A 13467-nucleotide genomic window follows, 5' to 3' on the forward strand; every position below is an offset into this window, starting at 1 on the left:
CCCTATTTTCTTCTTCGTTGTTGGTAACTTTTTGTTTTCCAGGGCGCCATGTTGGGCCTGCCCCTAACCCCCTATCTCGCCGGAGGACCATCGTGCACAGCACTGTTTAGAGTCCCTGCTGGCACGAGGACGAGTATAATAATCAGCCGCCTAACATAGAGAACAGACGTTGTTTGAGCCGCACCTCCTTGGTGAAGAGACGCTCGTGTTTGACGAAGCATTTCCTCTACCACCATGCTATGGTTACCGCGCCAGTATTCGCGTCGCACTTCCTCACTTCGCTATTGTCAGATTGACAACATTGCCCAGGCTACGCCGCATTTAGTATCATATGACTCGTGGAGGTTTGAGGCGGGAGCTTGTGAGGACCATAGCTGTGTTTGACGCTCCTTCCAGGTTGTCAACTCACCATTTGAAGCCCAATCCCCGCAATTTTCCTGTATTCTAATAACCAGAACTGCCACAAATACAGATATTTGTGCATGCATAAATTTGGAATCCATCAATTATTTCAGTTGCTGTGATTTCTAGCTCTACTAATGTTCCTGAATTTTAAAGTACTCCGTAAACTATTTATGTTATTTGAAAGATTAGATCGAGACAATAAAATACTCCGGAGAAAACGGTAGGGTCCCAAATTTATGCATGCACAAATATCTGTATTTAAGGCAGCTCTGCTAATAACCAGCTGCGAAGTCTGTCGATAAAGAAGGGCCAAGTTATAACCCAAGGCTTTGCTGTTCGGACAGACGCAGTGTACTGTGTACACAACTTCTTCAAGGACCCTCCCTTAAGTAATTTTCCACTCTTTCCTCTTCACGCTTAGTCTCGTTCTGTTGGCATCCTATCAACATCTTTGTCGGGCCCCGCTACACTCGCAAGTGGGTTTCGATCTGGGGTGACATTGCAATTCTCGTTTGGAGTGATTTTGGTTCGTTTCGACTACGTTAAACGAAAGGGCGAAACGATTCAAAATCACCCGAAACGAGTATCGTAATGTTACCCCTGGTCGAGCCATCTAGCATGTTGAGTCCATTTATTCCCGGTGCCGATAGGGATTTTGAAAAGAACAGATTTGGCCGCACTATCGTTCGACATCTCGCAACGTGGCCGGCCCACCGTAGCCTCTTGACTTTCGACAGGTGAACGACCCCCTTACTTGTGTTATCGGCAGTAACCAGAGATCCCAAATATCTGAACTTGTCAACTAATGTTAGTTAATCGCAATCAATAGTCACTGTTCGTGGGAGGCTGGCGAATTGCGGCCATGGACCGAGTGGAATGGAGACGACTTCTTCGTACAGCAGAGGAAACCACGACCTGGAGCTGATTAAGTAAATAGTAAGTAAGTCGTGGGAGGCAAACTTTGACCTCACTTGAATATCTGCTTCTCATATATTCGGACTGATGCACAAATTCTCAGTCCCATCCCGCTTGTTTACCGCTATTTTGTTTAACAGACCTTGCAACTAGCTGTTGGATTAATAAGTCAGCTGCGGGATTAGTGCCACGATCCTATTGACTCTAGCAGACTCTCTCAGCTGAGATTCGATCATATGATGGCTGGCTTGTTGGACCAGCGCCGCACCTCGAGGCCACCGTTAGCTGTCGCTAAATGTCTAGAGATAACGTAGATTATAATTCAGCAACTCCAGTTAAACATACTCCATTTTCTTCTAAAAATTTTGAGTCCGCTGCATTTTCTTCTTTATGCGTCTTTCCGCGCTCTGACGAGTGGAACTGTGCATAATTGCCGGCCGCGCAGCATACTCCTCTTCGATCACCCTTTCTCATCGTCGTACTAGTCGTTCCACTGAATTCTTTACGCGTGCCTGAGGATGCTCTAAGGCGCTGTTGATAGCTGTTTTGATCCAACCGTTCTCGAAAGCGGCTTCGTTTTCTTCATGTCCTGTACTGTACTGTACCATCAAGAGATGCCTCACCGCGCAAATCTATCTGCCTGCTCGGCACGTTAAATAAAATAAAATAAATAAAATAAAAAAATAACAGGCTAACTCCTGTTGTGGAAAGCAGTACCAGGGAACTCCATTGTTGTTGCCATCAAGTCCGTCATGGAAAGGGTCGACAAGCCAATGAGAATCGGGTGCCACTGTATGACAGGGCTCGATTCTCGATACTGCGCTATTTTTTTACGAGTAGGGAAATCAGCTAAGCACCTGAGAAGATTCAGTGCTATCACACACCTATAGGAAGACAACTCAGGTAGTGTGGGGTTTGGTATCCCGACCCCCCATAATGGGGCGTGAGGATCCCGACCCACTAAAACCCTACTCGAGTCTCCAGCCTCAATCTTCCCTGGCACCTTATCGGTATTACTTCAGAGAGGGATTATTGTGCTAAACCCACCTTCTTAGATAACTACTGGACTATGGTAGTTAGGCTGTTAACTCGTCGTTGATCGGCTCTCCAGCGGTTTTGTAGCTCAAGTACAATCCTAGTAGTATCCTGTCCGCTCACTGCCATCATGTTACTTCTCACATCCACGAAACGGGGGCATATGAAGAAAGCATGTTCTGCAGTTTTCTCAACATCCACGCATTCGGGACACGCGGGGAACACCGCATGCCCGAACTTGTGCAGATACTGTCTAAGACAACCATGTCCCGACAGAATCTATGTCAGGTGGAAGTTACTTCGCCGTGGTGCCTGTCGACCTACTCGGATACTTCCGGTATAAGTCGATGTGTCCACCGGCCTTTTGTGGAATTAGACCATGCCCGCCGCCATCTGAAACTGTACGATACGCACTCGGCACTCTCAAGCACATGAGACGATAGGTGCCTTCCAGCTTACCTAGGTACCTTTTGGTTCCTAACGCCGATGACCACACCGGCCCGCCATACCTAAGTATGAATTGGACCACATTAGCTAATAATCTTCGCCTGCTGCCATACACCGCAGAGCTATTAGACATCATACGAGACAATGTGGAAATAGCTATGCGAGCCTTCTTGTAGGCATAGCCGACGTGGCTCCCGAACTTGAACTTGTCGTCGACCATGTCTCCCAGGAGTTTTAAGGACCACATTGACGAAATAATACAGTCCCCGACGCTGATATTTGCTTGCTACACCGACTTGCGGTTGTTCAACACGATAACCTCTGTTTTAAGATGCGCTAACTCCAGTTTCCTGGAGCGCATCCAATCTTCAACAATGCTTATAGAGCTCTCTGATATATTCACCGTGGACTTCCAAGGTGATGTCGTCCGCAAAGCCGACAATCACAACCCCTACCGGGAACTTTAGCTTCAACACCTCGTCATACATGACGTTCCACAATACCGGGCCTAGTATGGAACCTTGCGGGACCCCTGCGGTGATTGGAATGCACTTCTGACCCTCCTCTGTGTTGTAGCATAGCACACGATTCTGGAAATAATAGCCGTTTGATGGACAAATTCGAGTTTCCGTCTGGTCCCGGTGCCTTGCACACCTTTAGGGATTTAGCGATCTTAATGAGTTCCTCGTTCGTAACCATCGCTTCCTCCACGACCTCTAAACCACCGTCGCTCATGTTACTTTGGATGTTTGGCAGGGAGGCCGACACTATGGATAATGGAATGTCGGCCGTGGGACGACTCTGCAGCCTGAGGCCAGGGTCTTGGCTCGTGACGCGGAAAGAGGCCCTCGATGATCCGCTCCAGAATCTCTGATGATCGTACTGCGGGCGCCATCGCGCCCTTGGTAGTTGCCATTAGGACCCTGTAGGCATCACCTCACGGGTTGTCATTGGCACTAGCACATAACCTTTCAAAGCAGGCTCGTTTACTCTTAAGCGCTGCGTGTGCAGCTGAATAGGACGATTAATAAAAAAAACAGTAGTTAATCCGCACTACCGACCAGACGGGTCGGCGTGCCAAATCCGAATTCATTTATTTAATAATTTACTTTACAATCGGTACTTCTTACTTGCTAAAAAATGATTTTCGCCCTAAGGAAACTCCTCCTCCTCGAGGTAGTTCCGTCCTATTCTGCCTAGCGGCAGACCTCACGCTGTCCGTTGAGCTTCTCTCTCGCGCATACATTTTAGCCCCTCGCGCGGGAACTTTGTTTTTTTGTCAACAAACCGTCCCGCGCTTCGTTGTTTGCCTTAGTCGGCAAAACGTTCGTTACGGCAGGTTAAGAAACTTGCGCGTTCATTAACCTAGAATGGTGCAACACGGGCTGCTTTTCATGGAAGTATTTTGCCCTACCGGCGCCGTCGCTCGATCGAGTCACTGACCGGCGCGGGCAAACGAATAGAATGCGGAATTTATGTTCTTAGCCGACCGGGGTTGATTCATCCGGGCTCGACTAGATGAAAACGCGAAAATATAGCGTTACAGCGGGAAATGAGGGTCGCTTCACAGCAACAAGTGCTACTCGACATTCAGCCCTGCCTTCGTCCGAACGAGCTCTTTGCATAATTCTTCTCGCACGAAGGCATGCTCCGCGGAGTTCCACAACTTCATCTATCCACCAGTAAGCCGGTGACCTCCCATACCTAGGTCGGCCTTTCCTAGGCATGGTAGCGTCACACGCTCACGACAGTACCTCAACCAAATGATCAGCGTTCGGATCGGGTACGATCACCGCATTCCCTTCTAATCGTTTCCACACATACTTCGGGATCGAAGTATGATACCTTCTATCCACGGGTGGCTGGAGTATTGGCTCTATTCGCCGTCTGCCGCCTCGTTATCTGACCGACACCTCAGCGAACCGCCTGATGGTCACTGTTAGTGCAGCCATTGTCTTCCCTGCAATTTTCTATCAGCCCAAGACTGCCGAACGTCACCTCGATAATAGGCTCCACACCATTTCTACTGAAGGTACTTATGATGCCGATACGTTCGCCAGATCTACGTTGAGCTCTACCAGAGCCTTAAGTAGAATCTGACCCCTATGGTTCGTGCGACGACTTCCCCACTCTACCGCCCAAGCGTTAAAGTCGCCCGCCACAACCACCGGCCTCAGACCAGTCAACTGATACTCGGTCTACCATGAATATGAATGAATATATGGTACTACCACCTGCCTTAGCAGAACATCCGTTCATAGCAATGAGCCTATCATGTCAAAAAGAGTTGAATATATTCCACGATTGGTCATGCTTCCCAACTCTTGTATGAAGGGCCAAAAGGGAATTGGTCGATAAGCAACATCACTTACACGTACCAGGGATTTAGAGAATCTCCTTCCAAGGGCTAAGTCACCTGAGTCAATCGTTGAATAAACCGTCCTAATGCAGAATGACTCCAGCAGATGGGGAGAAGAGCTCGCTCATTATCCACGATGTGTTGTTAATCGGGCCGAGATTAACCCTAGAAAGTTGACTGTTTCACTCTCCCTAGGCCCACCGCTTCAAACAAGTGCTCTGATGGTCCCTCCCTCTTCCCGATTCTAGTTTATTTATGAAATGTGGTATATATGGGTAAAAATAGAACAATCTCACCAGCAATCCTTCGAATGGAATAGAGTTGCGTCCTTTTAGTTTCCATAAGTGCTTCTAATAATTAATTCAATTTTTCTTCTGGTATCCAATATCCATGTGCAGTATTAACACTCGTATTGGCCAAAGTTTTCACTATAAAGCAGTAAATGCTTCATAAGCTAAAACGAAAAAAATAATTAAAATAACTTATATTATGCTTACCAGATCGTGTGGCTCCACCGTCTGCCCAAAACCTCGATTATGAGATCAGGCAGCCGGGAACCACACAGTATCGCACCTCCTAGCTTGGCTACTCAATAGAGCATCACCGGGTATGGCCACGTGGAGGCGCTAGGTAGGGGCTTGGGATAGCTAGAGCTATATTGGACGCTCCTCATTTGCCTTCCCCATTTCATACCCTACTGATACTCGGTCTACCATCCGCGTAAACTGCTCGATAGACCAACTCGGCGAAGCATAACAGCTGAAGTAGAACACTCCACCTACTTTGGCAACCGCAAATTCCTCGTCTGCAGTTGACACAACCTCTTGAACCGGGAACCTTCTTGTAGTTCAAATAACCACCGTTCCGGACTTATCTCCGAGACCCAGTTACCGTTTCCGGCAGAAACGCGATATGGGTCCGAGATGATGGCAGTGTTCGTTTCCGACTCAGAAACTGCTTGGTGTAGCAGCTACTGAGCCGTGCTGCAGTGGTTTAGGTTGAGTTGTGTCACTTGCACTATGAACGTGGCTTGATCGCCGGCACACCGGCCGGACACATTGGAACTCCCGTTACGTGCTTTGTCTTATTTACCAGAATAGATCAAGCACTTGGGAAGCTCTGCGCAGTCCCTTGCTTTATGGCCTGCACTGCCACATCTCCTGCGCAATAGGCTCCTATCTGCCCCTTGCAGTTCCAGGCCTTAGGCCCGTGCTCGAAGCACCGGAATTTCTCCGACTTCTTTCCACTATCGACTTGTATGCGGAACTCTTCCTGATGGCGTCATTCTTTAACTCAAGGATTATGTCGTCCGCGGCGGGGACCTAGAAGCACTCGTAGTTTTCGAACGGCGGGTGCTAAGAACCGACTTTGGTGGAGTGCAAGAGAACGGTGTATGGAGGCAAAGAATGAACAACGAGCTCGCGCGTCTCTACGGTGAACCAAGTATTCAGAAAGTGGTTAAAGCTGGATGGATACGTTGGGCAGGACATGTTGCTAGAATGCCGGACAACTATCCTGCAAAAATGGTTTTCGCATCAAATCCGGTAGGAACAAGATGAAGAGGGGCACAGCAAGCGAGGTGGCAAAACCAGATGGAGCGAGATATTGCGAGCACTGTGTGCCCGCGGAACTGGAGATCAGTTGCCATGGAACCGAAACAGATGAAGAAATTATACTGCGCAGGCCTTGTCGTAAACAAAGCAAAGCCCAGGTGCTACATTCCGTTATCGAAACTTGACCTTCTGTTCTATACGACAGACTTCGCAGTCAGCTGTTAGAGGGCAGGACAATTGCAGGGTCAGTTGCTACGATCCTATTGACTCCAACAACATCTCCCAGTCAAGATTCGAACATACGACGACTGGCTTATTAAGCCAGCGTCTTACCTTGAAACCAACTGGGAGGTTGTCGTAAGACGTTAGGTCAATTAAGTAAGTAAGTAAGCATGAGCGGCGGATGCTCCGCAAGTCCGCGCCCAGATCCCTGAGTAGGGTGTTTCCTCTTATGGCCTTCAAAACCTCTGAATATTTCGACCCGTCGGTTTTTAGGATTAGAGCGTCGCTCTTCTTTACTCGCTTCCCTATCGGTTTAGGTGGAGCTTTAGTGCTTCCCGCTGGTTGATCGGTTGGCTCCGCCAACCCGCTAGCCTGCAGGCTTTTACCGATCAGGCGTTTCCTTGGTCTACCAGGGTGCCATCCCCCGGGGACTGTCTCAGACGCTTGGCAGATGCCCTACCGCTGTTGGTAACGCTTTCCGTGGCTTCTTGGGTCGCGTTGCGACACCCCATCAACGGGCAGGCCGCCGTCTGTACTAACTTCGACGCCTTCACGGTCCCCTTCTTCACCTCTTCTGCACGATGTCGTAGTGCGTTTTGGACGCTGCACACAAGGTTCTCCGAAGCATGAGCAAGCTCTGCTTCAGGTCCATGGAGAAATTGCTGCGACCTGACATGAACTCGATGATTATAACGAGTTCCAATGATGCTGCTACCAATTTAGGTAGTGCGTCCCTATTCTTTTCCATCGCCCTGATTAGCGCTGGGCCGTTCATCGCTGTGTCTGGCGTGGCAGGCATACCGCTGCCCTTACTACCCACAATAGTGCTTCTAGTTGCATCCTTCTCCACCGATCTAATTTCGGAACGGATCGGCTCTGGTGGCAGCAACTGATTATAAGATCGACGGTACAGCGCAGCTCGATTGTGACGGTCAGGGTGAGGGTTTCCATAATTCTTTTTTTGATATCGTTCTACTCATTTGATATGCTTAGGATTTCATGTGTTGGCAGCGCCATCAACATATACGTACATGGTCATCGATTTTAATCGAGAATGTCTGTTCTCTGTAGTAATACTAATTCCATCTATCCTCTAAGAAATTACGTTATATTCCTGTTTGATATAAAAAATTTTTTACAGATAATACATTTGCGTTATTCAAGTTGAATAATAATTTTATTCATTATTGTTTTACCATTCTAACCTAAAGTGTAATTATTAACAGAATTTTCAAAATTTGTAAAACCTGGTACAGGTTTGACCAACTTTTAAAAACGTGAAATTATCGTCGTTACCCGTAAGCAGCTGCTATTGCTTTCTTTTTCGCTTCCCTCCATTCATCGGGATGTTTACTTTTTTTGTGGGAGTATAAATTAGCGTTGGAGTTTGTAGTCATGCCACATACGTTGCACGAGTATAGGGTTTCCCCCGTGTGCGATGCGCGATGCTCTTTCAGGTAGATCTTTCGCTTGAATTTCTTCCCGCAAAATTCACATTCAAATCTTTCCTCGACGTGCACCCGACGCTTATGGCTACTTAGCGCACGTAGGTTTGGAGAGATTTGCTGACAAATCTCACAAGCTACCGCTTGATTCACTGCATTGTGTACCGTTTTTATATGGAGTTTTAAATTGGGTTTCCCGTTAACCCACTTGCTGCAGATGTGGCACTGAATGCGTTCGATAGGATTTATGCCTAAATGCTGTTTTATGTGTCGGTCCATTGCCAATTTGGTACGAAACTCTTGGCCACAGCTATCACATATATGCTTCGAATCGTCACTGTGCATATTAACAATGTGAGCGCGCAGAGTGGATATATTTGCTAGCATTTTGTGACAGATGGCACATTCTGCCTGAATATGCGTCGCTATGTGAGCCTTCAGAAGATATTCTCTGACGAACGTTTTTCCACATTTATCGCATTTGAATGGTTTTTCCACCTCATTATTGTGCTTTTTCTGGTTATGCAGATCTAGGTAATATTTATCGTTGTAGTTTTTGTTACATATGTCACAACGAAATCGGCCCGGATTCAGATGAAAGTTAATATGGTCGATGATCCTGCATTTTTTATAGAAAACCCGATTGCAACATTTTATGCTTCCACGCATGTTGTGTTGTTTTCTAGTGTGCCGTTGTAATTGATCGAGTGTTGCAAATGTTTCTGAACATACATCGCATTTCATCGTGAAAAATTCCTGAATTTTTTTGTTCTCTTCATCTAATTTTTTTACTTTCTCCTTGTTATGGTTCGATTCTTTCTTAGGTTTGAAACTATCTGTAGTTTGTTTAGTGTTTCTTACAAATCGGCTTCTGAGTGCTAGTTGGTCACATTCGTCGTTCCTAGGCTCACATTCGGTAAACTCTAGTGCTACCTCTTCGTGATCTTTTTCCAACTCTTGGTGCATGTTTTGCTCGCTATCTGTTTCAGGAGATTCCAATAAAATTTCTGTCTTGATATCCTCAAGTGAAGGCAAATATATCGCTTTAGTGGATAAGCAGCTCAACTGGGTTTGATTTGTGCGAACTAATTCATGAAAAGCATGATACTCAGTTACCTTTGAGCAACACTCGAGGCAAACTCTACGAGGGAGATCGTCGTTTTCTGCAAACTAAAATATATGTTTGTATTTCCTATGTATTTTCTATAACCAGTGAATATACTCACTTCAAAATTAAACACAACATCCAGCTTTGTGGTTAGCTCCTCATCTTTTATTGATAAAGTGCTTGATTCCAAAGTAGAGCCCAAACACAGGCGGCACAGTTTACTGTCCAGTTCCATTTTTTAATTACAGATTAACAGCTAAGCAAATGATAGGTTCATAACCCAAACTGCGGTAATGAATAGATTGACCAATATCTAATAGTTTTTGGTATTATTTTTAAAACTGCCGTTACAAAATTTTGTTCTTAAACTTTGCATAACAAACAACCTATAGTACTGCAAACTATTAATAAAGTTTAAAATTAATATTTACAAACACAGAACATCTATACTGCCGTGAATCGCATAACAGTCCTATTTTCTATGGAGTTTCCTATATAAATGGGACAGTTATGCGATTCACGACAACATAACTCGCGTTGACGGCTATTATTTTGATGTGTACGTCTAGTGAGAACCAAGAAAAAAGTGAGTATACATAACTCTATGCTATGGTATTTAACCTACTTAACAGGTATGATATCAATGAGGTTTAAAATATATCACATTGGTATGATATAGCGTTATGCCGTTGCATTAGTGTTAGTAGAGAGTTATGAAAAGTTTTCCAAACTTCTAATCAAGCAATATTTTTGTAAAATTGTGCTGGAAACAATAGTTAGTATTAAAAAAAAAGAACACGGAATTCTTATTGGCAAACATTTTAAACCAAATTGATGTTGATGTGGCGAATGAATGAACGCCTTTTTATATAAAGTTTTTCTACGCGTGTCATCACAATTATTGCAACCTGTCTCAGGGTTTATTTATTAGTCAATTTTGCCTTGAGAACATGAATAGAAAAAGCTCCTAAGGCAAAAAAGGCTGTTGAACGTACCAACCAGCAAATATTTTATTATAAAATGTTTGGTATCAACTAATTTTTTAATTCGACCCCACATTACACATCAATAACATAACTACAACAATTGTAATAATCCAATTGCTAGTAGCAAAATCAGCCTATGATATACAGTATGTATTACGAAGATCGCAAATAGTACACGCAGTTTCCAATTAGACGGCAAACAGGATTGGCGTCAATAAGTAGTTTGTTCAATTCTAAATTAGGTACCTAGTAGAAAACTGGCGAATGAAAAGAAAAACATATTTATTCACTGCTAGTACTCAGACGTCAGGCTACTGCATTTAGGGCCAAGATTTCTTTGCTATGTGGCCACGGTATTTATCCTTGTACTTCAGTCCGGTCACTATGGTTGAACTTTTGGGGAATGCCGATTTACCGCCAAACATTGTATCGCTCTCTGGATGAAACCGAATGTATTCATGCTGTATGAATAGGTTTTGCGGCAGATCAACCGTTTTGAGCGCATCTAGCGGGAGAGTTGTATCGACTGGTGTCTGATAAAAGGCAATGGTGTCGTCTAGAATAAGGAATAAAAATGATTTTTCGTTATGGTCTAAAATATCTATGATACCAACATACCGATGGACGTGATTTCGTGCAATTGGGAATTTGGAACAGCATGATTGAAGGCTTTATGGCAAGCGGAAAGCAGTGCAAATTTCTGCTGTACGTCAGCGAATTTTTCATTCGAATTGGTCTTACTCAGAACCTTTGATAATTCTAAGATTTTATCTCGCACATCCTTTGGAGGAGAGTAGGGTTTTACTGGTCGTAGGTACCTATTTCAAAAGAACATTCTATAGCAAAAGTATCTTCACATGTAATCATAAGCTTACCCTCTACTTGCTAAAGACTGACCAACGGACTCGACGCTTTTCCCGGAAGTGATGGCTTCTTCAGCTGCAGCGTATTGATTACGCATTTCCATAGCTTTTGCTTCATTTCTGGCTCGGTCTGTAACGTCAACCCGTCTAAATGGCTTCACGCGATTAGCGCTGGCGTAGTGGCGCGTTATTCCATACTCCTATAATAGAATAATCACATGTTTAGTAAGTCCAAAACTGTAGGCTTAAGAATATAGAACACGACGTATTCAGCTTTCGACCAAATGTGGCCGGTATTATAGTAAAGCGGCAATACTTCGTATTCAGTAAAACTGATAATGTTATGATGTGTTTATTCTAATTTTCAATCATCCTGTAACTGTTATTGTAGCGTAAAGGACTTACCAATCTTGCAGCTATTAGTTTTAATAAACTACAGCATAGTGGACCTCGAACTATTGCAGTCATATTTCGAGTAATGGAAACTAAATTTAATAATAATTATTACTAAGTAACTGGCTATGAATTGAAGTAAATAAGCAGCAAAGATCACACTCGAAAATCGCGGTGGTTAAGAAACTGACATTAAAAACGTCAAATTATATTCAAAGAACATCTATCGAAGGTAACCTTCTGAATTTTCTAAATATACACGCTTAACCTCTGCTGCCCAAAATTGAGAAAAGAACTACTCAGTTTCGGAAAAACCGTGTGTACGCAAAAATGAGTAAAGGTGCTGTCACTCAAAAATGAGTAGCCATATAAAGCTTTTTTGTCAACTCAAGCACCCACACTAGACACTAGCGAACACGAAATACGCGTGTATATACATGATGTTTGCCTCATGTTGGGGAACAGCTGATGCTGGAGGAACAAACCGAAAAATAGCGATTATTAGTTGTGCTGCTTCGTTTGCCACACTGCACAGCACACGGACGATAGGCATAATATACTTAACTAAAATAGCACACTGCTAAAAAAGTAAGCAAACAAATATAATTGATATTTTATATTATATAATGTATTATAATTAAATTTCATTATGATACATACTGCCATATTCTACCATTATACTACCTTATACTATGTACAATGTACTAATATATATTATCTTAAAAAATACTTCGACACAAGATTAGAAGCAACTGCTGTAACATATAGTCTTGCAATGAATACTTATCGTAGTTTTGAACTATTTTTAAAATCCTGGTTTCTCTTGCAATATCTTCACGCTTCCTTTGCCGAGACGATGTACCAGACAGTATGGCAGCAATCAATCCAGCAGCGTATTTAATTTAGTTTTTTATTTCTCCCAACATTCTTATTATGCCGATGTGTTTTGCACCAACTATTCTGGTCCAGCGATTATGCCAACTTTCGGCCTGATTGCTCGTTCGCGAAACGTTGTCGAGAATATTGGCATATACTGACCAGAAAGTTGGGTGAAATAGGGGTCCAATTTTTGATGCCTTTCTCCCTTTACTGGACCGTTGTATTCGACCAGAAATATACGTTTCATCAACATTAAAGGTGCTCAACATTCAGTTTCGCTGGCGCTTGTAGTTTTGTCGTTTCAATGCCTCAAAGGCGGTGACGATGACATCAGGAGGTAAAAAAGCTAACGCTTGCACTTGTTTGAACGCAGAGTATACTGCAGTGTCCTGGCCAAACTCGTTCAACATGTTATGCTGTTGCATAAACTGGAAGAAGCTGTTACTTAAATAAAACAAGCAGCCACAATGCTTGGTATCGAAAAACTCAGCTTGTACTGAGTTAATCAGAGCCTTCTCAAAATCCGTGATGATGTATCCCGGGTCTAAATCGACAAATGTATTTGTGTCCATTTCTTGTTTCATACATGTTGCTTTTCTCATAGGAAAAATATGTTTCTTGAAGAACAGCACATGAGGTAAAGATTGAAAAATTTAGTAACATTCAATTACTAAAACATACCTGCTGCTTCTTGGATTTCTTGCCATACTTTTCGGTACAGTACTTTTTACAGAATTCTGTGGTAATAACGACATGGTCATTGGTGGATCGCTCTTCCCCCATAGACCAGTACATAAAGTCACGTGGGTTTCCCGCGACGGCCGAACAGAAAACCAAATCGACCACATCTGCATCAG

At 43.9% G+C, this 13467-nt stretch overlaps 3 protein-coding genes across 3 annotated transcripts in view; all 3 read right to left on the reverse strand.

Annotated features, from left to right (window-relative positions):
* Positions 1–13467, reverse strand: part of LOC128735072 (transcription factor grauzone-like) — a 204955-nt gene that overhangs the window by 142858 nt on the left and 48630 nt on the right. The window lies entirely within an intron of this gene.
* LOC128735076 (transcription factor grauzone-like) lies at positions 8138–9816 on the reverse strand. Its single transcript, XM_053829559.1, has 2 exons — positions 9608–9816; positions 8138–9551 (listed from the first exon to the last, which is right to left on the reverse strand). The coding sequence occupies exons 1-2, from the start codon at positions 9722–9724 to the stop codon at positions 8229–8231; spliced, it is 1440 nt and encodes a 479-aa protein (XP_053685534.1). The 5' UTR covers positions 9725–9816; the 3' UTR covers positions 8138–8228.
* Positions 10592–11859, reverse strand: LOC128735079 (uncharacterized). Its single transcript, XM_053829562.1, has 4 exons — positions 11744–11859; positions 11351–11538; positions 11094–11293; positions 10592–11031 (listed from the first exon to the last, which is right to left on the reverse strand). The coding sequence occupies exons 1-4, from the start codon at positions 11804–11806 to the stop codon at positions 10796–10798; spliced, it is 687 nt and encodes a 228-aa protein (XP_053685537.1). The 5' UTR covers positions 11807–11859; the 3' UTR covers positions 10592–10795.

The sequence above is a fragment of the Sabethes cyaneus genome, chromosome 2, assembly GCF_943734655.1.
Source record: "Sabethes cyaneus chromosome 2, idSabCyanKW18_F2, whole genome shotgun sequence".
Lineage (NCBI taxonomy): Eukaryota > Metazoa > Arthropoda > Insecta > Diptera > Culicidae > Sabethes > Sabethes cyaneus.